Source organism: Bombina bombina, chromosome 1 (genome assembly GCF_027579735.1).
Source record: "Bombina bombina isolate aBomBom1 chromosome 1, aBomBom1.pri, whole genome shotgun sequence".
In the NCBI taxonomy this organism is placed as follows: Eukaryota; Metazoa; Chordata; class Amphibia; order Anura; family Bombinatoridae; genus Bombina; species Bombina bombina.
The window spans coordinates 592830949-592853907 of NC_069499.1; the positions used below are offsets into that span (position 1 = coordinate 592830949).

At 38.7% G+C, this 22959-nt stretch overlaps 1 protein-coding gene across 1 annotated transcript in view; it reads right to left on the bottom strand.

Moving 5' to 3' along the window:
* DIP2A (disco interacting protein 2 homolog A) overlaps positions 1-22959 on the bottom strand; it is a 311461-nt gene that overhangs the window by 143697 nt on the left and 144805 nt on the right. Inside the window, exons 21-23 of the mRNA XM_053698887.1 lie at positions 983-1110; positions 428-542; positions 39-240 (exon numbers count right to left, since the gene is read on the bottom strand). Coding sequence (XP_053554862.1) covers positions 39-240; positions 428-542; positions 983-1110 — 445 coding nt within the window. The remainder of the gene's footprint in view (positions 1-38; positions 241-427; positions 543-982; positions 1111-22959) is intronic.

A 22959-nucleotide genomic window follows, 5' to 3' on the forward strand; every position in this document is an offset into this window, starting at 1 on the left:
TAATTTGAATGACTATGAATAGAGAACTTTCTGTTTACCTGGTTGTTTCTGGCGTGGTTTGGGCAAGTTAGTTACACAAGTGTGTGGACACATGAGGACATTACAGGGGTGCAGTGAACCCTCTAGGAAATGCTGCTTAGTTTCAGAGATGTGTATTCCACCCAAGGGAGCCTTGGGGAGGGTGTTGGCAGGTACAAGTGCCAAGCAATAAATGCCCACCTGATGGATGCTATCAATGGCCTGTAGGAAAACAGAGTACAGCTGTAAAATATCTTGCTTGTTTTAACAATGGCTTTAGTGAAGACATACAACGCCAAAGAGCAGGGAGAGGCTGGTTCATTGACATGGGTGGAGTAAAAGACATGGGAAACGGATTTCTAGCTTTAATCTAGTCAGTATAAAATAACACTAGATGTAAAGAATATACCTGTATGACTCTGCTCATCCACTGGAAACTGTCCTCTTCAGAGGAGTCTGGACGCTGCTCTGCCACCAGCACAATTCTTTCATCGTGAAGCACACCGACCGAGAACACAGCTATCCTACCAGGCAGAGCAAAATATATGCAGCAAATCCATCCTAACATTTTTCAATAAAAAAACAAGTTTGGAAGACCCAACTTTCTTTGCACCATAACCACTGGTCTTCTTTCGGCTTCAACTAGTCTGACCACCTAACCTTCAGCTGTTTTATTCCCCTCAGATCATGTCTAGTTTTCTGCTGTGCCCATAAATAGACAGTAAAAATGTACTGAATCCCACAGTTCAGTTTATTTTCCATTGAATTTCTGCAGCTTGCCCAAAAATCTGCCCTCCACTTCAGAGCAGTCTATCTTCCTTTATCCAATTTTTGCTACAGTATTCAGATGTATTTGTCTAACTCTTTCATATGCTAGGTCAGGCTCAATGTTCCTTGTGCAGCCAATAATCAGGTGCCTACATCAGAGATTCTTGCAACTTCTCCCCTTGTCTTATTTTCTCACCTGCCTCTGTAAACAAACTTCATAGGTTCAACAGCCAGCGCTGTAGCAACCACATCATCACAGCTGTGTTTTCGCCCGCTCACAGACATCTGTCCATCCACTTTTCCCACTACAAACACCAGCCGTTCCTGGAAATATAGGGACATTTTGTAATAACTAATCTGACTTGAAATAGATCAGATCAAAGTGAAGATGTTGTTAAAAGACAGCCCTGGAAAAAGGAGACAGGGGACTATACTTCCATTAGGCTTCATAGAGCAAACCAGAAAGAAAAAGAGTATACAACCCAACTGCAACAAGGGAGGCCACCTCACCAGACTCAGATTTGCTCCAAGGGGGGAATCACACAGGATCTATGGGTATCCTGTATTTTAACTTAGTCAGCTGTTAGCTTAAAAACTCTCTATATTAATACCTCATGTGAAGTCATAGAACTATGGAGTTGACATTTAATTTGGGCGTAGCCCTATGCATACAATGATTATGTAAGGTTGAGCTCAACAGCAGTGGCCATATTTATTTAAAAGCTGTTTCTCAGTGTATCAACATGCTATTACTGGATTACTGTTAATAAATAATAGTGACTATATATTTATGCACTAACGATTTGATTACAAAAGGCACCAAAATACAAATAATAGAAGTGGAAAACCCTATGCCTAACGACCTATGACTCAGTACTCTCAAATGAATTGGGTGCAATAACCATTTATAAACACACAGGAATATTAGACCTGTGATATTGACACAATGTTAGTCTCGCATTTCGTATATTACTTAGAGTCATCATTTTTGACAATTAACAGTGTGTAATATTCTAGCATTATAGTAATGCAGACACTAGGTTAATTCCATTGCGACATATATTATCTTATTGTCATGTGTTCATACTTGGCATTAATGTAAATGGTTGAATTGTAATCACTGGGCAATTATTGTACCATCATCTGGCAGGACTAGTTATTTTTATCATATATGCCATCCCATTAGTGTTGATTGTAGACAACATAATGACTTCACCAAGTGAGGATATTTTTTATTTATGTACATGCTTACTTGCTGCAATTGTTTTTAAAGTTCCATTGCAACCAATTTTAGTTAAATAAAGTTTTAAATTTTAATTATCCTTTCACGTACCTCCACCTAAGAGGAAAGAGTGCTAAGTACAGTATCCTGTCCAGCATCTTTGCTGAAATTGTATATAACAAGCCCAAAATTATCTTACAGAAATAGATTCCCACATGGGCCAAGACAATTTGATGATTTACCCTGTGAATTCTAGACTACCTAGGTTTACTCTTCAGCAAAGGATATAATAAGAACAAAGCAAATTTGGTAATAAAAATAAATTGGAAAGATGTTCGAAACTGCATGCTCTGTCTGAATCCTGAACATTTAATTTTGAAGTTACTGTCCCTTTAAAATAGAAATGTCCAACTTTGGGCAACAGTTCTACTAGCACAATAAACACTTTTTATAAATTATAAAATAAAATAACTACACAGAATTATACATAAATAACCTATAAATGTTTTTTTAAGATTTATAAAAACATAATTTATTCTTACCTGATAAATTAATTTCTTTCTTGGTGGTGAGAGTCCACGATTCCTTACTGTTGGGAATTAATCACCTGGCAAAGACACACCTTACACCAGAGCTTTACTTCCTACTCCTACTTCCCTTACCTTCACAGTATTATGTTTAGCCAAAGATGGTAGGAAGAAGTAAGAAAGATAAAAGGGTAAAGAAGTGCAAACTAGAACTGCTTACAAATAGGAAAAATGGGCGGGTTCGTGGTCTTTCACTACCAAGAAAGAATGGAAATTTATCAGGTAAGAATAAGTTTTTCTTTCTTAAGGTGGTGAGAGTCCACAATTCCTTACTGTTGGGAATTCATCACCTGCACCTGGTAACCAAGAGGAGGCAAAGATACCCAAGCTGTGGAGTCCACAAAGGAAAATGGGTGGGAAAATTAAAGAAAAGCAGGCACCTATTTACCAGGAACCACAGTCTGAAGAACCTTCATGAAGATTTTGATAAAAGAACAGACCTTGAAAAAGTAGAATTTGCAATTGGGAAAGATGCTACAGTGGAGCACTGGATATCTGGACTGACTAGATCTGCATACCACGCCCTTATTAATATTTCTTAAATGTGTTCCTGCTTGATCCGAACAATTACCTTCGGCAGAAATACAATTGCTATTGCGTCTATCAATTCTGCTTGAGGATCTCTCAATCTCAACCCATATATGGGAAGCGTGTGATTCAGAAGAGAATCTCTTTCTCTAGAAGACCCTGGGTGATGTACCAGCTAGTCAAAAAAAATTTAAATCCCCCGAATGTAAAGTCTGATGACTCTGATAGTCTGCTTGTTGACCCCAGGAATGTGAATTGCTGAGATGGAACACTTATGAGCTTCTGCCCAATTCAGGATTGCTGAAACCTCGTTCATCGCTAGAGAACTGTGGGTAACACCCTGATGATTTATGCAGGCTACTGTGGTGATGATGTCTGACTGAAAAATAATGGAAGGAACCTAATTGAAAAGAGGCAAAGCCTGAATTGCCCTGAAAAAGGATACTCTTGTACAAGGAACTCTTGGTCACATTTATCTTACAGCCATAACTGAGAAGAAACCCAAAGTAGTTTATCTGTCCAAGTATGACGCTACCGCTATTCCCTGCACTCTAAAAAATGATAGTAGAGCACCTAGAACCTTCATAAAAACCCTGGGAACTGTAGCCAGGCCAAAAGGAAGCGCTACAATCTGATTATGGGGCATATTTATCAAGCTCCGAATGGAGCTTGATGCCCCGTGTTTCTGGCAAGCCTGCAGGCTCGCCAGAAACAGCAGTTATGAAGCAGCGGTCACAAAGACTGCTGCTCCATAACCTGTCCGCCTGCTCTGAGCAGACGGACAGACATCGTCTGAAATCAACCCGATCGAGTACGATCAGGTTGATTGACACCCCCCTGCTGGTGGCCTATTGGCCGCGAGTCTGCAGGGGGCGGCGTTGCACCAGCAGCTATTGTGAGCTGCTGGTGTAATGTTGAATACGGCGAGCGTATTGCTCGCTGTATTAAGCGAGGTCTGTCGGACCTGATTCGCGATGTCAGATCAGGTCCGACTCTCCGACAGACCTTGATAACTTGGGGACAATGTCTGTTCAGGAAAGCAAACAGAGCAAACAGTGGTGATCCTTGTGAATAGGAATGTGTAAGAATGCATCCTTCAAGTCTAGCTTGAAGAAGGAACCCTCAGAAACTTGTCTACTGTCTTCTGATCCAGAATTGGTCTGAAAGCTCCTTCTTTGGAACAATGAAAAGATTAGAATAAAATCATGTCCCTAGTTCTGATGCAAGGACAGGAACAATTACTCACGTGTCCAAATATTGTACACACTAAAAAGAAAGCCACATGCTTTTCAGGTCTCTTCAAGACATGAGACAAAATAAACCTCTCTCGAGGGGGTTTAGACCAAAAACCCATCCTGTACCCCTAAAAAAATTGATTTCCATAACCCAGTGATCCTGGATGGACTGAGCTCTGGACTTCTGAAAAAAGGTTTAATCTGCCCACAGTACATAATCTAGATCGGGGAATGTACCTTCATGCAGATTTTTCATTGGTAATGGCCTTCATTTTCTGCTTGGACTTATTCCAGACTGGATTTGTTTTCCAGGAGGATTTTGCGGAATCTGATTTTTGTTTGGAAAAATATTTCTGATTAATGGTTTGGCAAAAGGAATGAAAATGATTACTAGATTTGTCCTTGGCGCTAGATTTTTTATCTTGGAGCAAAAATGCTCCCTTAGCACCTGTGACCATAGAAACAAGAGTCCTGAATATCTCCTAAGGGTGATTATTTTTAAACCAAGTCAGATAAGGAGTCACACCAAACAGATGCTGTGCCTGCAAAACAAATGATACCCACAACTGTTTGGAATAGCAGATACCCTTGCAGAAAGGCCTTCTGGAGAAATTGCTTCGACTTACCCCTATACATAGGGTTTCTAAAGGAAATGCTGTCCTCAAGAGGAATTGTGGTATGTCTAGATAAAGTAGAGATGCCTCCATCTACTTTAGGAATGGTTTCCCAAAGTTTCATATCTTCTGGAACAAGAAACAGTTTAACTTAGGAGGCATAAACGGAACCCAGGTTTGTCCCATTCCTTGACAATAATATCCGTGACCATGGCAGGGACTGGAAAAACCTCCACTGACTTAAATTTGGGTTTGAAGATAATATCCAATTGATTTAAAGGCTTATCCTCATCAGGTTTAGGGTCCTGAACAACTAAATTCTTCAAAACTTCCTAAAGTAAGGAACATAAATGCTCTAGCTTAAAAGTAAACTCCTCAGAATCCGGATCGGAATCTGAGGATAATTCCTCAGAAGACAGTTCTGAGGTATCTGAACTGGCCTAATAGCCATAAAGACAGTAGGTACATCCCCTCTAATAGATTACCTTGATGAGACAGATTTACTTTTATGCTGAAAGTGAATGTAAACTTTCATGAGTGAGTGCCCAGTTTTCAAAAATACTATTAAAAACAGTGGCACTTTCATTCATGAAACTTTACATTGCAGCGTATTTTTAAAAATACTTACTTTTTCTTCAGCAAAGCCAGATTGGCAATCCCTCGCCTGCTTCTCATGCTGTACTTAGCACAGCAATGACGAAACTGGCTTCCTCCAATCACGGCGTGGCCTCACGAGATGGACGATCTGGGGTGTATGCCATGAATGGAGGAAGTCGGTTTCGTCATTGCTGAAGTAGGTACAGAGGAGTTGTGGGCAGGGGATCACCAATCTGGCTTTGCTAAAGAAAAAGGTAAGTATTTTTTAAAAATACGCTGCAATATAAAGTTTCATGAATGAAAGTGCCCCTGTTTTTAATAGTATTTTTAAAAACCGGGCACTCATTCATGAAAGTTTACATTCACTTTAACTGAAGGTGGCATTACTGCCATAACCTCAGAGCATTCAGACTTTAAGTGATTCTTAAAATCTGGGGAACAATCAGTAACACCACCCTGAGAAGTACACACTGGTGGGGGACAAACTGAAGAAACAGTAGTAGTTGTAAAAACATAGGCAAGTACTGCAAAGCTGAGCAGGAGGACAGACAGTAACCAATTTGTTTTCCCAACAAATAAATGTATGCTTTGCAAAGTCTGGGGATCCCCACTCTAATGGATCTGACCCAGCAGGGACAGTACCAGTCTGCTCTGTTGTAATATCTATCAATAGCGCAGGTGTATAAGTATAGAAGCAATTAATACAACTATAAATACTTCAGTAAGAAATATACAAAGCAACAACAACAAACCCCCGTTTTCTCTTGGTACAGGGTAATTTTACCCCTCCAGTGAAAAACAAACTGCACATGAATGCAACCTTAGCAAGAGATGGCCGTTGCCAAAGTGAGGGAGGAAGTGAAGGCAAAGCATGTGCGAACCCTGTTAAGGCTAGAAGTAATAAACACCTTACGGTCTGGAGTACGGCCGGCTTAGCGCTCCTCCAGCCTGTATACAAATACCACTCTGATAATCTTAGCGTTTACTGTAACCGGCAGCTTGGGACACCTTAAGGGGGCAAAGCTGTTAAAATGGAAACATCACAAAGTGAAAACTAAAATTAATAGTTTCTTGCATAACTGCAATAAAAGTTTGCCCTCAGAAGCCAAGATTATATAATAATTATCTGAAATGACTATAAACCATATTAAAAATGGACGATCCAAAAGATCTATTATCTGATTGAACACATCCAAATGAAGAGACAACTCTCCTGGATGCAGACTGATGACTGAGAAAAACTACTTCACAGTTGTCTAATCCTGGAATATGTACGGCAGAAACCAGAAAGCAATTGGCTTCTGCCCAAAAAAAGCATTTGAGATACTTCCTTCATAGCTAGGGAACTGTGAGTTCCTCAATGATTGACATAAGCCACAGATGTAACATTTGTCTGACTGAAAATGTAGTTAAGATTCTAAAACATTTATAGGTAACCTTGCCTCCAGAGGAGACCAAATTCTTTGTGCCTTTCGAGACCCCCAAACAGTCCCCATCCTGAAAGACTTGCATATGTAGAGGACACAAACCATGAGCTGATGGTTCAGCCACCAGGACAGAAATTAAATTGTAAAGAAATCTAATTGAATCCTCTGAGATAGTTAAGTTTGAACCCTGTACCATTGCCAAAGCACACAAAGCTGAAAAGGCCGCACATAGAAGCAAACAAAAAGAATAGCATCAAAGGCTGCAATCATGTGACCTAAAACCTCCATGCAAAGAGCACATTAAGAAAAAAGACAGAGACTGAAGGTTCCAACAGGCGGACACCACTTTCAATCGCCTTTGCTCCATCAAAGAAAGTCTCATAGAAACTGAATCTATCTGAACCCCACAGAAAAGCAAACTTTGTCTGAGGAAACCGCAAACTCTTTGGATTATTGACTTTCCAACCATGCTGTTGAAGAAACAACAATAGTCTGCTGGTGTGACATTCTGTTAAATGTAATGGAGCTAGAACCAAGATATCATCCAGGTAAGGAAACATTACAATATCCTGAGATCTGATCACCGAAAAAAAAGGGTACCCACAACCATTGAGAATATTCTGGGAGCTGTAGGCAGAGCAACAAACTGAAAAATGCCCAGAAAAGCAAAAGACTTAGATGTTCCTTGAGAATATGAACAAAACCTCCTTTAAATTCAATATGGACATAAACTGGCCTTGCAGAACAACAGACAGGACAGTCCGAAAAGTTTCTATTTTGAAAGTAGGAACTCTGAGAAACATGTTCAGAGCTGTTAAATTCAGAACTGTTCTAAAAGTTCGCTCCTTCGTTAGGACAATGAATAGATTTGACAAAAAAATATTACCTCAAAAAGAAAGTGTGGGGGAGGGATAGCGCTAACGAATAGCTGAGAGCCAAAATATCTAAAAAACTCTAATGAGATAGTACATTACTAGTATAAATAAACAATAAAAATCGAATTAAAATTAGCGTGTCTACGTAGCCAAAAAAAAGAGGAATTGGATATATATGTACAAATAAATCAATATTTATTATAACAAAATAAGATAAATTCTAACATAAATTCTAACAGATAACTCCTATAAAAGATGCCGGCATCAGGTAAAAAATGAGTGTATCTAAAAGACTGCAATGAGAGTGACTATCTGAGGTTCTCAAATAAACAAAATTATTAGCAGCATATATGACTAGACAGAATTATTAGCAGCATGTATAACTAACCAGAATTATTGGCAGCCTATATGAAAAAAACAGATAAAATAACTACAAAGTCTATTAAAAAGTCTATTAAAAAGTGCTTGATATCAGTATTCCCAAAATGGAGCTGATCCGTGGGTGATAATGTTTACCAGTGTGATCCGTGGGTGGTAATGTTTACCAGTGTGATCTCCTTAGGGGGTAATGTTACCAGTGTGTCAATTCAAAGACCGGGTAAAAACGGAGTGATATGAGAAGTAACTTTATCTTCTTTCTGTATGGCTTTCCTCCGTTTTTTTAGCCTGTTTTTAGCCAGTATCTGTCCGTCCTCCGCAGCAGGTATCCAGCTGGATTTTTTTAGATATTTTGGCTCTCAGCTATTCGTTAGCGCTATCCCTCCCCCACACTTTCTTTTTGAACTAAGGGTGTACTTTATGAGGTTAGCACACTCCATATTGGGATTAGCTAGGAGAGCAGAAGTGTAGTATCCCTAATCAAACTCTACATTTTAAAAAAATATTACCTGTTCCTAAAAGGGAACTGGAACAATGACCCCAATAGTTTCTAGATCCGAAACGGACTGGAAAAAAAGATGAGCCTTTACAGGGTTTCTTTGAACATTGGACAGAAGAAACCTTCCAATAGAAGGCCTTTATCTGAAAACCTTTTGATATCCCTAGGAGACTATATTAATTTCCCAAGTACCAAAACTAAGCTACCTGAAAGGAGCATAACCTGAGCCTTCGGATATGGGGGCCACACCTTCATGCAGACCTAAATGGGGTAGAAGATTTCTTGGACTGCTTGACTTGTTCCAGATAGAATTTGAGTTCCAGGCGGAACTAGACAGAGGAAACTGACTTCTGAGCCCTGTTATAACGAAAGGGACGAAAAGGATTCTAACTTTATGTCCTGAGGAAGAAAAGCTCCTTTACCCCCGGGTCACAGTAGAAATAATGGAAACCAAACCAGAACCAAATAAAATATTTCCCTGAAAAGAAAGAAAGATAAAAAGTCTGGATTTAGAAACCATGTCCACAGACAAAGATGTTAGCCATAATTCTCTTCGAGAAAGAACAGCTAAAGACATACTCTAAGCAAAAATCTTAAAAGGGACAGTCAACACCAGAATTTTTGTTATTTAAAAAGAAAGATAATCCCTTTATTTTCCATTCCTCAGTTTTGCATACCTAGCATGGTTATAATAATACACGTTTTACCTCTGTAATTACCTTGTATCTAATCTGCTGACTGCCCTCTTATTTCAGTTCTTTTGACATGCAGTCTTCAAGGTCTAGGAAATTAGCATATGAACCTCCTAGATTTAGCGTTCAACTAAGAATACCAAGAGAACAAAGCAAAATTGGTGATAAAAGTAAATTGGGAAATTGTTATATAAAATTATATGCCCTATTAAAATCATGAAAGTTTTTTTGGGACTTGACTGTCCCTTTAATGATGTCAAAAATAGCATCACAAATAAAAGCATTTGCATATTCAAAAAAACTGGCAGAATCATCAGAAAACTTCTTAACCAAATTATTTAACCAAAAAGAAGAAGCAGCAGCCACAACAGCAAAAGATATTGCTGGTCTGAAAATATAACCTGCTTGCAAATCAGCCCTACTATTGAAGGATTCTAACTTCATCTAAAGGATCTTTAAAAGGAAGAACTATCTTCCAAAGGAATGGTAGTACGTTTAGCAGGAGTAGCAATGGCCCAATCACTTTATAGTTTCCCAAAGCTCAGTATTTTTAAACTTTGCAAAAGGATTAAAATGTATACCTGGCATAGTCCAATCTCTGGATATAATCTCAGAAACTGCATCAGGAAAATGAAATACATCTAATTAAACTTTTTAAGGGGAAATATCAAATAACATATATATATATATATATATATATATATATATATATATTTTAATTTTCTTTCATGTAATTGGCAAGAGTCCATGAGCTAGTGACGTATGGGATATACAATCCTACCAGGAAGGGCAAAGTTTCTAAAACCTCAAAATGCCTATAAATACACCCCCCCTCCCAACACCCACAATTCAGCTTTAAAAACGTTGCCTCCTATGGAGGTGGTGAAGTAAGTTTGTGCTTGATTTTCTTCTGTGATATGCGCTTCTCAGTATTTTGAAGCCTGATTCCTCTCAGAGCACAGTGTTTGTCAGAGGGATGTGAAGAGAGTATCACCTATTGATTCTATGGTTTTCCTCACTGGAAATCTTTTCAAAGGTTCTCTGTTATCGGTTGTAGGGATTCATCTCCTACCTCCCTTTTTCAGATCGACAATATAATCTCATATTCCATTACCTCTATTGATACTGTTTCAGTACTGGTTTGGCTATCTGCTATATGTGGATGGGTGTCTATTGGTAAGTATGTTTTCATTACTTAAGACACTCTCAGCTATGGTTTGTCACTTTATGTATTATTATAAAGTTTTAAATATATTTATTGTACTTATATTTGCCATGAGTTAGGTTTATGTATATTTCCTTTTGCAGACTATCCGTTTCAAAATTGGAAAAACATATTTAGGAAGTTATTTTTTCTTACCTGGGGTATAGCCTTTTCTTCAAAATTGACTGCTTTTTCATTAATTTTTGCAGGATAAACAAACAAGAAATGGGTGGTGTGAGTGCTAGTCAAAAAAGGTTTTTGTGCTTAAATCCCTTGTGTGGTCTGATAAATCTCCAATTTCAGACTGTTAGACAGAGAGGTGAGAATAGGTGTGGGATAAGCGCTCCAACAAGTAGAGCCAACCAGAATGTTATATAAATAAAATGAAATAACAAGAGGACCCAATGTGACTAAATAATAAAAATAAATTTATATAGCGGTTTTTGTTAACATCACGTTAACACATACAAAACTACATAAGATGCCGGCATCAGAAACAATAAAACATACTAATCATATTAAAAGACCAAGGAAAATCGGCCGATTTATAAGAGATACAGATATAAAATTATAAAAATTCACTGTTTAGACAGTAAAAATACCTATGAATAAACTTGATAAAGGTAAATGACTCTTATCAAAGTAAACTTAACTCAGCTATATATTACCAATTTTTCAGTTAAACAGTAAGATGTTTGAACACAATGTTAAGTGGAGGCGTCTGATCTGTTTAGCCGTTAGGAGTAACTGAGAGTGCTGAATCGTGAGGTGTGACGTCACGTCACCTGATTATTATTTCCTCCAATCCCTGTAGTAGGCTTAAACAAAGTCATTTTGAAAATGTAACCAGTTTGGAATATACAGTTATGTCAAATTGTGTGTTAGTTAGTAGCGATACTTGCGAATGTCCAATAGTTTGTTCAAATTTTGTAGCAGGTTTGTTGTATCAGCGGTTCTGGATTATATGATATGTTGATCCGTCTTATTTTATATCCGTTTTTGAACGTGAAATTTGAAGAAGCTCCTAAGCACTTAGTTGTTATCCGTACTGTTTATGTTGAATAGGGCTATAATGGGAGCAAAAATGAAACAAAGGGGCACACAGGAATTATTCATACATCGATCTCAGTGTTGAATCAAGGCGATAGAAATTAACCTGTTTTCAGTGCCGTTAGAACAGTCCAGCCAATGGATAGCCTTAGCTAATGATTTGTTACACACAGGAATTATTCATATGTCTTCTCTCTATATTTATCATAGAGATAGAGATGAACCTGTGAATTGTAACGCTATTGACAATAAATTATGAATTATCAAAAGACAGGAGTAAGCAAATATACGCGTTTCGGCAGTGTTAGCTGCCTTTATCAAGATGCAGGCAAAATTAGGCTTGCGAGGTGGCAAAATGCTGATATTTATTGAGTCATTCTTGGAGTGAGAATTTTTTTGCCACGAAGGTACGTTCGGCGATGCAAATTCGTCATTTCCGGCGTCTTAGTTGACGCCAGGTTTCCTTACATAAGGTTGCGTCTGCCATGACGCGAGCTGCGTCATTTCCGGATGTTGTTAGCGCCAAAAAATTTAATTTTGCATTGTGCGTCAACCCTGCTGCCTGATAACAGTTCTACCAAAGCTAAGTGTATCTGTTGTAAACTAGTGGATATTATATCTCCAGCTGTAGGATGCAACAGTTGTCATGATAAGCTTTTACATGCAGAGAATGTATCCATCAGTACTAGTACAATGCCTGTTGTTCCTTCAACATCTAACGTACATGATATCCCTGTGAATATAAAAGATTTTATTGCTGATGCGATTTAGAAGGCTTTGTCTGCTATTCCGCCTTCTAATAAACATAAAAGGTCTTTTAAAACTTCTCATAAAGTTGATGAAATTTCAAATGACCGACAATATACTGAATTATCCTCCTCTGATGAGGATCTATCCGATTCATAAGATCCTACCACAGATATTGACACTGACAAATCTACTTATCTCTTTAAGATGGAGTATATTAGTTGCTTGATAAAAGAGATGTTGATTACTTTGGATATTGAGGAAATGGTTAGATCACCATTGTATAGTTCAAGGCTCCTCTTTTGTTCGTCCAACCTAGACTGTAATCACAACAGATGAAAGTCTTTCAGGTTGGGGAGCTGTCTGGGGATCTCTTGACAGCACAAGGGGTTTGGAAATCTGTTGAAGAGAGAACCATTCATTTGTTTTCAGACAGACAATATCACAACTGTGGCATATGTCAATCATCAGTGTGGCACAGTCCCTAGCTATGAAATAAGTATCTTGGATACTTTCTTGGGTGGAATCCAGCTCTTGTCTAATGTCTGCGGTTCATATCCCAGGTGTAGACAATTGGGAAGCGGATAATCTCAGCCGTCAGACTTTACATCCGGGGGAGTGGTCTCCACATCAAGATGTGTGGGGTCTTCCAGAAATAGATCTGATGGCTTTGAGGCTCAAATATTGGAATGCTGACATGGTATCTAAGTCTAGATTACTATCTCTTTCCAATGTAACAATTTATTTGGTCATCAGTTGGATTCAATTATTTCAACTGTCACTGGGGGGAAGGGAGTTTTTTTTACCTCAGGATAAAAGATCTAAGAGTAAATTTAAAGCTTCTAATCATTTTCATTCTTTTCGACAGATTAAGGAACAGAAAGCCAATCCTTCCCCCAAAGAATCTGGTTCCAATTGGAAACCTTCTTCAAGTTGGGATAAATCCAAGCCTTTTAAGAAACCAAAGCCAGCCCCCAAGTCTGCATGAAGGTGTGGCCCTCATTCCAGCTCAGCTGGTGGGGGGCAGATTAAAAAATTTCCAGAACATTTGGGCAGATTCTGTCCAAAATCAATGGATTCAGAGTATTGTCTCTCAAGGGTATCGAATAGGATTCAGAGTAAGACCTTCTGTGAGAAGATTTTTTCTCTCACACGTTCCAGCAAATCCAGTGAAGGCTCAGGCTTTTCTGAAGTGCGTTTGAGATCTAGAGCTTTCAGGGGTAATCTTACCAGTTCCGTTTCAGGAACAGGGTCTGGGGTTTGATTCAAATCTATTCATTGTCCCAAAGAAAGAAAATTCATTCAGGCCAGTTCTGGATCTGAAAATTTTAAATCGTTTTGTAAGAGTGCCAACTTTCAAAATGGTGACTATAAGGACTATTCTGCCTTTTGTTCAGCAAGGTCATTATATGTCCACGATAGACTTACAGGATGCATATCGTCATATTCCGATTCATCCAGACTACTATCGGTTTCTGAGATTCTCTTTTCTAGACAAGCATTACTAATTTGTCACTCTTCCATTTGGCCTAGCGACAACTCCAATAATTTTTTAAAAGGTTCTCAGTGCCCTACTCTCTGTAATCAGAGAACAGAGTATTGCGGTGTTTCCTTATTTGGACGATATCTTGGTACTAGCTAAGTCTTTACATTCTGCCGAATCTCACACAAATCAACTAGTGTTGTTTCTTCAAAGATATGGTTGGAGGATCAATTTACCAAAAAATTCCTTGATTCATCAGACAAGGGTCACCTTTTTAGGTTTCCAGATAGATTCAGTGTCCATGACTCTGTCTCTAACAGACAAGAGACAAATAAAATTGGTTTCAGCCTGTCGAAATCTTCAGTCTCAATCATTCCCTTCAGTGGCTATGTGCATGGAAGTTCTAGGTCTCATGGCTGTAGCATTGGACGCGATCCCCTTTGCTCGTTTTCATATGAGACCTCTTCAGCTTTGTATGCTGAATCAATGGTGCAGGGATTATACAAGGATATCACAATTAATATCCTTAAATCCCAATGTTCAACTTTCTCTTACTTGGGGGTTAGATCACCATTGTATAGTTCAAGGGTCCTCTTTTGTTCGTCCAACTTAGACTGTAATCACAACAGATGCAAGTCTTTCAGGTTGGGGAGCTGTCTGGGGATCTCTGACAGCACAAGGGGTTTCGAAATCTGTTGAAGAGAGAACCATTCATTTGTTTTCAGACAGACAATATCACAACTGTGGCATATGTCAATCATCAGAGTGGGACTCACAGTCCCCTAGCTATGAAAGAAGTATCTTGGATACTTTCTTGAGTGGAATCCAGCTCTTGTCTAATATCTGCGGTTCATATCCCAGGTGTAGACAATTGGGAAGCGGATAATCTCAGCCGTCAGACTTTACATCCGGGGGAGTGGTCTCTACATCAAGATGTGTTTTTTCAGATTGTTCAGATGTGGGGTCTTCCAGAAATAGATCTGATGGCTTCCCATCTAAACAAGAAACTTCCCAGGTACTTGTCCAGGTCCAGGGATCCTCAGGCGGATTCGGTGGATGCGTTAGCAGTTCCTTGGTTTTACCAACCTGCTTATATCTTTCCGCCTCTAGTTCTTCTTCCAAGAGCAATCTCCAAGATCATCATAGAACAATTGTTTGTGTTTCTGGTAGCACCAGCATGGCCTCACAGGTTCTGGTATGCAGACCTTGTCCACATTGTCCAGTTGCCAACCTTGGCCACTTCCTTTAAGACCAGACCTTCTGTCTCAAGGACCGTTTTTCCATCAGGATCTCAAATCGTTAAATTTTAAGGTATGGAAATTGAACGCTTAGTGCGTAGTCATAGAGGTTTCTCTGACTCAGTGATTGTTACTATGATACAGGCTTGTAAATCTGTTTCTAGGAAGATTTATTATCGAGTTTGGAAGACTTATATTTCATGGTGTTCTTCTCAAATTCTCCTGGCATTCTTTTAGAATTCCTAGAATTTTACAGCTTCTTCAGGATTGTTTGGATAAAGGTTTGTCTGCAAATTCCTTAAAGGGACAAATTTCTGCTCTTTCTGTTTAATTTCACAGAAATATTGCTAAGCTTCCTGATAATCACTGTTTTGTGAAGGCTTTGGACCGTATCAAGCCTGTCATTAAATCAAGCTCTCCTCCTTGGAGTTTTAATTTGGGTTTGAAGGCTTTACAGGCTTCTCCTTTTGAGCCTATGCATTCTTTGGATATTAAACTACTTTTTTGGAAAGTGTTGTTCCTTTTGGCTATCTCTTCTGCTGGAAGAGTTTCTGAATTACCTGCTCTTTCTTGTGAATCTCCTTTTCTGATTTTCCATCAGGATAACGCAGTTTTGTGGACTTCATTTAAATTCCCTAAATACCTAAAGTTGTGAATTCTAATAATAGGGAAATTGTTGTTCCCTCTGTGTCCTAATCCAAAGAATTCTTTGGAGATATCCTTACATTCTCTGGATGTTATAAGAGCTTTGAAATATTATGTTGAAGCTACTAAAGATTTCAGAAAGACTTCTGGTCTATTTGTTGTTTTTTCTATTTCTAGGAAAGGTCAGAAAGCTTCTGCCATTTCTTTAGCATCCTAGTTAAAGCTTTTGATTCATCAGGCTTATTTGGAGTCGGGTTAGGCCCCCGCCTCAGAGAATAACAGCTCATTCTACTAGATCAGTTTTGTGGGCTTTTAAGAATAATGCTTCAGTTGATCAGATTTCCAAAGCAGCAACTTGGTCTTCTTTGCATACATTTACTAAATTCTATGTATTTGCCTCTTCGGAAGCAGTTTTTGGTAGAAAAGTTCTTCAGGCAGCTGTTTCAGTTTGATTCCTCTGCTTATGTTTTAAGTTTTTTCTTTTCAATTATGAGAAAAACTTATTTTTTGGTTGTGGATTTATTTTTTTCAGCGGAAAATGGCTGTTTTTATTTTTATCCCTCCCTCTCTAGTGACTCTTCAGTGGAGTACCACATCTTGGGTATTACTATCCAATACTTTACTAGCTCCTGGACTCTTGCAAATTAGATGAAAGAAAAACATAATTTATGTAAGAACTTACCTGATAAATTCATTTCTTTCATATTGGCAAAAGTCCATGAGCTAGTGACCTATGGGATATACATTCCTACCAGGAGGGGCAAAGTTTCCCAAACCTCAAAATGCCTATAAATACACCCCTCACCACACCCACAATTCAGTTTAACGAGTAGCCAAGTAGTGGGGTGATAAAGAAAGGAGTAAAAAGCATCAACAAAGGAATTTGGAAATAATTGTGCTTTACACAAAAAAAATCATAACCACCATAAAAAGGGTGGGCCTCATGGACTCTTGCCAATATGAAAGAAATTAATTTATTAGTTAAGTTCTTACATAAATTATGTTTTCTTTCATGTAATTGGCAAGAGTCCATGAGCTAGTGACGTATGAGATAGCAATACCCAAGATGTGGAACTCCACGCAAGAGTCACTAGAGAGGGAAGGATAAAATAAAAACAGCCATTTTTCGCTGAAAAAAACATAATTTATGTAAGAACTTACCTGATAAATTCATTTCTTTCATATTAGCAAGAGTCCATGAGCTAGTGACGTATGGGATATACATTCCTACCAGGAGGGGCAAAGTTTCCCAAACCTCAAAATGCCTACAAATACACCCCTCACCACACCCACAAATCAGTTTAACGAATAGCCAAGAAGTGGGGTGATAAGAAAAAAGTGCGAAAGCATAAAAAATAAGGAATTGGAATAATTGTGCTTTATACAAAAAAATCATAACCACCACAAAAAGGGTGGGCCTCATGGACTCTTGCTAATATGAAAGAAATGAATTTATCAGGTAAGTTCTTACATAAATTATGTTTTCTTTCATGTAATTAGCAAGAGTCCATGAGCTAGTGACGTATGGGATAATGACTACCCAAGATGTGGATCTTTCCACGCAAGAGTCACTAGAGAGGGAGGGATAAAATAAAGACAGCCAGTTCCGCTGAAAAATAATCCACACCCAAAATAAAGTTTAAATTTTATAATGAAAAAAACTGAAATTATAAGCAGAAGATTCAAACTGAAACAGCTGCCTGAAGTACATTTCTACCAAAAACAGCTTCAGAAGAAGAAAACACATCAAAATGGTAGAATTTAGTAAAAGTATGCAAAGAAGACCAAGTTGCTACTTTGCAAATCTGATCAACCGAAGCTTCATTCCTAAACGCCCAGGAAGTAGAAACTGACCTAGTAGAATGAGCTGTAATCCTTTGAGGCGGAGTTTTACCCGACTCGACATAAGCATGATGAATTAAAGATTTCAACCAAGATGCCAAAGAAATGGCAGAGGCCTTCTGACCTTTCCTAGAACCGGAAAAGATAACAAATAGACTAGAAGTCTTTCGGAAATTCTTAGTAGCTTCAACATAATATTTCAAAGCTCTAACTACATCCAAAGAATGCAATGATTTCTCCTTAGAATTCTTAGGATTAGGACATAATGAAGGAACCACAATTTCTCTACTAATGTTGTTGGAATTCACAACCTTAGGTAAAAATTTAAAAGAAGTTCGCAACACCGCCTTATCCTGGTGAAAAATCAGAAAAGGAGACTCACAAGAAAGAGCAGATAATTCAGAAACTCTTCTGGCAGAAGAGATGGCCAAAAGGAACAAAACTTTCCAAGAAAGTAATTTAATGTCCAACGAATGCATAGGTTCAAACGGAGGAGCTTGAAGAGCCCCCAGAACCAAATTCAAACTCCAAGGAGGAGAAATTGACTTAATGACAGGTTTTATACGAACCAAAGCTTGTACAAAACAATGAATATCAGGAAGATTAGCAATCTTTCTGTGAAAAAGAAAAGAAAGAGCAGAGATTTGTCCTTTCAAGGAACTTGCAGACAAACCTTTATCCAAACCATCCTGAAGAAACTGTAAAATTCTCGGAATTCTAAAAGAATGCCAGGAAAAATGATGAGAAAGACACCAAGAAATATAAGTCTTCCAGACTCTATAATATATCTCCCTAGATACAGATTTACGAGCCTGTAACATAGTATTAATCACAGAGTCAGAGAAACCTCTTTGACTAAGAATCAAGCGTTCAATCTCCATACCTTTAAATTTAAGGATTTGAGATCCTGATAGAAAAAAGGACCTTGCGACAGAAGGTCTGGTCTTAACGGAAGAGTCCACGGCTGGCAAGAGGCCATCCGGACAAGATCCGCATACCAAAACCTGTGAGGCCATGCTGGAGCTACCAGCAGAACAAACAAGCATTCCTTCAGAATCTTGGAGATCACTCTTGGAAGAACTAGAGGCGGAAAGATATAGGCAGGATGATACTTCCAAGGAAGTGACAATGCATCCACTGCTTCCGCTTGAGGATCCCTGGATCTGGACAGATACCTGGGAAGTTTCTTGTTTAGATGAGAGGCCATCAGATCTATTTCTGGAAGTCCCCACATTTGAACAATCTGAAGAAATACCTCTGGGTGAAGAGACCATTCGCCCGGATGCAACGTTTGGCGACTGAGATAATCCGCTTCCCAATTGTCTATACCTGGGATATGAACCGCAGAAACTAGACAGGAGCTGGATTCCGCCCAAACCAGAATTCGAGATACTTCTTTCATAGCCAGAGGACTGTGAGTCCCTCCTTGATGATTGATGTATGCCACAGTTGTGACATTGTCTGTCTGAAAACAAATGAACGATTCTCTCTTTAGAAGAGGCCAAGACTGAAGAGCTCTGAAAATTGCACGGAGTTCCAAAATATTGATCGGTAATCTCACCTCCTGAGATTCCCAAACCCCTTGTGCCGTCAGAGACCCCCACACAGCTCCCCAACCTGTAAGACTTGCATCTGTTGAAATTACAGTCCAGGTCGGAAGAACAAAAGAAGCCCCCTGAACTAAACGATGGTGATCTGTCCACCACGTCAGAGAGTGTCGTACAATCGGTTTTAAAGATATTAATTGAGATATCTTTGTGTAATCCCTGCACCACTGGTTCAGCATACAGAGCTGAAGAGGTCGCATGTGAAAACGAGCAAAGGGGATCGCGTCCGATGCAGTAGTCATAAGACCTAGAATTTCCATGCATAAGGCTACCGAAGGGAATGATTGTGACTGAAGGTTTCGACAAGCTGATATCAATTTTAGACGTCTCTTGTCTGTCAAAGATAGAGTCATGGACACTGAATCTATCTGGAAACCCAAAAAGGTTACCCTTGTCTGAGGAATCAATGAACTTCTTAGTAAATTGATCCTCCAACCATGATCTTGAAGAAACAACACAAGTCGATTCGTATGAGATTCTGCTAAATGTGAAGACTGAGCAAGTACGAAGATATCGTCCAAATAAGGAAATACCACAATACCCTGTTCTCTGATTACAGACAGAAGGGCACCGAGAACCTTTGTAAAAATTCTTGGAGCTGTTGCTAGGCCAAACGGCAGAGCCACAAACTGGTAATGCTTGTCTAGGAAAGAGAATCTCAGAAACTGATAGTGATCTGGATGAATCGGAATATGCAGATATGCATCCTGTAAATCTATTGTAGACATATAATGCCCTTGCTGAACAAAAGGCAGGATAGTCCTTACAGTTACCATTTTGAATGTTGGTATCCTTACATAACTATTCAATATTTTTAGATCCAGAACTGGTCTGAAGGAATTCTCCTTCTTTGGTACAATGAAGAGATTTGAATAAAACCCCAGCCCCTGTTCCAGAACTGGAACTGGCATAATTACTCCAGCCAACTCTAGATCTGAAACACATTTCAGAAATGCTTGAGCCTTCGCTGGATTTACTGGGACACGAGAAAGAAAAAATATCTTTGCAGGAGGCCTTATCTTGAAACCAATTCTGTACCCTTCTGAAACAATGTTCTGAATCCAAAGACTGTGAACGGAATTGATCCAAATTTCTTTGAAAAAACGTAATCTGCCCCCTACCAGCTGAGCTGGAATGAGGGCTGCACCTTCATGTGGACTTAGGAGCTGGCGTTGATTTTCTAAAAGGCTTGGATTTATTCCAGACTGGAGATGGTTTCCAAACTGATTCCGCTCCTGAGGATGAAGGATCAGGCTTTTGTTCCTTGTTGTGACGAAAGGAACGAAAACGATTATTAGACCTAAATTTACCTTTAGATTTTTTTATCCTGTGGTAAAAAAGTTCCTTTCCCTCCAGTAACAGTTGAGATAATAGAATCCAACTGAGAACCAAATAATTTATTACCCTGGAAAGAAAGGGAAAGCAGAGTAGACTTAGAAGACATATCAGCATTCCAAGTTTTAAGCCATAAAGCTCTTCTAGCTAAAATAGCTAGAGACATATACCTGACATCAACTCTAATGATATCAAAGATGGCATCACAAATAAAATTATTAGCATGTTGAAGAAGAATAATAATGCTATGAGAATTATGATCTGTTACTTGTTGCGCTAAAGCTTCCAACCAAAGAGTTGAAGCTGCAGCAACATCCGCCAAAGATATAGCAGGTCTAAGAAGATTACCTGAACACAAGTAAGCTTTTCTTAGAAAGGATTCAATTTTCCTATCTAAAGGATCCTTAAAGGAAGTACCATCTGCCGTAGGAATAGTAGTACGCTTAGCAAGAGTAGAGACAGCCCCATCAACCTTAGGGATTTTGTCCCAAAACTCTAATCTGTCAGATGGCACAGGATATAATTGCTTAAAACGTTTAGAAGGAGTAAATGAATTACCCAAATTATTCCATTCCCTGGAAATTACTTTAGAAATAGCACCAGGAACAGGAAAAACTTCTGGAATAACTACAGGAGATTTAAAAACCTTATCTAAACGTTTAGATTTAGTATCAAGAGGACCAGAATCCTCAATTTCTAATGCAATTAGGACTTCTTTAAGTAAAGAACGAATCAATTCCATTTTAAATAAATATGAAGATTTATCAGCATCAACCTCTGAGACAGAATCCTCTGAACCAGAAGAACCATTATCAGAATCAGAATGATGATGTTCATTTAAAAATTCATCTGAACAATGAGAAGTTTTAAAAGACTTTTTACGTTTACTAGAAGGAGGAATAACAGACATAGCCTTCTTAATGGATTTAGAAACAAAATCTCTTATGTTATCAGGAACACTCTGAGTATTAGATGTTGATGGAACAGCAACAGGTAATGTAACTTTACTAAAGGAAATATTATCTGCATTAACAAGTTTGTCATGACATTCAATACAAACAACAGCTGGAGGAACAGCTACCAAAAGTTTACAGCAGATACACTTAGCTTTGGTAGCTCCAGCACCAGGCAGCGATTTTCCAGAAGTATCTTCTGACTCAGTTTCAACGTGGGACATCTTGCAATATGTAATAGAAAAAACAACATATAAAGCAAAATTGATCAAATTCCTTAAATGACAGTTTCAGGAATGGGAAAAAACATAATTTATGCTTACCTGATAAATTCCTTTCTTCTGTAGTGTGATCAGTCCACGGGTCATCATTACTTCTGGGATATTACTCCTCCCCAACAGGAAGTGCAAGAGGATTCACCCAGCAGAGCTGCATATAGCTCCTCCCCTCTACGTCACTCCCAGTCATTCGACCAAGGACCAACGAGAAAGGAAAAGCCAAGGGTGAAGTGGTGACTGGAGTATAAATTAAAAAATATTTACCTGCCTTAAAAACAGGGCGGGCCGTGGACTGATCACACTACAGAAGAAAGGAATTTATCAGGTAAGCATAAATTATGTTTTCTTCTGTTAAGTGTGATCAGTCCACGGGTCATCATTACTTCTGGGATACCAATACCAAAGCAAAAGTACACGGATGACGGGAGGGATAGGCAGGCTCTTTATACAGAAGGAACCACTGCCTGAAGAACCTTTATCCCAAAAATAGCCTCCGATGAAGCAAAAGTGTCAAATTTGTAAAATTTGGAAAAAGTATGAAGCGAAGACCAAGTTGCAGCCTTGCAAATCTGTTCAACAGAGGCCTCATTCTTGAAGGCCCAAGTGGAAGCCACAGCTCTAGTAGAATGAGCTGTAATTCTTTCAGGAGGCTGCTGTCCAGCAGTCTCATAAGCTAAACGAATTATGCTACGAAGCCAAAAAGAAAGAGGTAGCGGAAGCTTTTTGACCTCTCCTCTGCCCAGAGTAAATGACAAACAGAGAAGACGTTTGTCGAAATTCCTTAGTTTCCTGTAAGTAAAATTTTAGAGCACGGACTACATCCAGGTTGTGCAGTAGACGTTCCTTCTTTGAAGAAGGATTTGGGCATAAAGAAGGAACAACAATCTCTTGATTGATATTCCTGTTAGTAACTACCTTAGGTAAGAACCCAGGTTTAGTACGCAGGACTACCTTATCCGAATGAAAAATCAAATAAGGAGAATCACAATGTAAAGCTGATAATTCAGAGACTCTTCGAGCCGAGGAAATAGCCATTAAAAATAGAACTTTCCAAGATAACAATTTTATATCAATGGAATGAAGGGGTTCAAACGGAACGCCCTGTAAAACATTAAGAACAAGGTTTAAACTCCATGG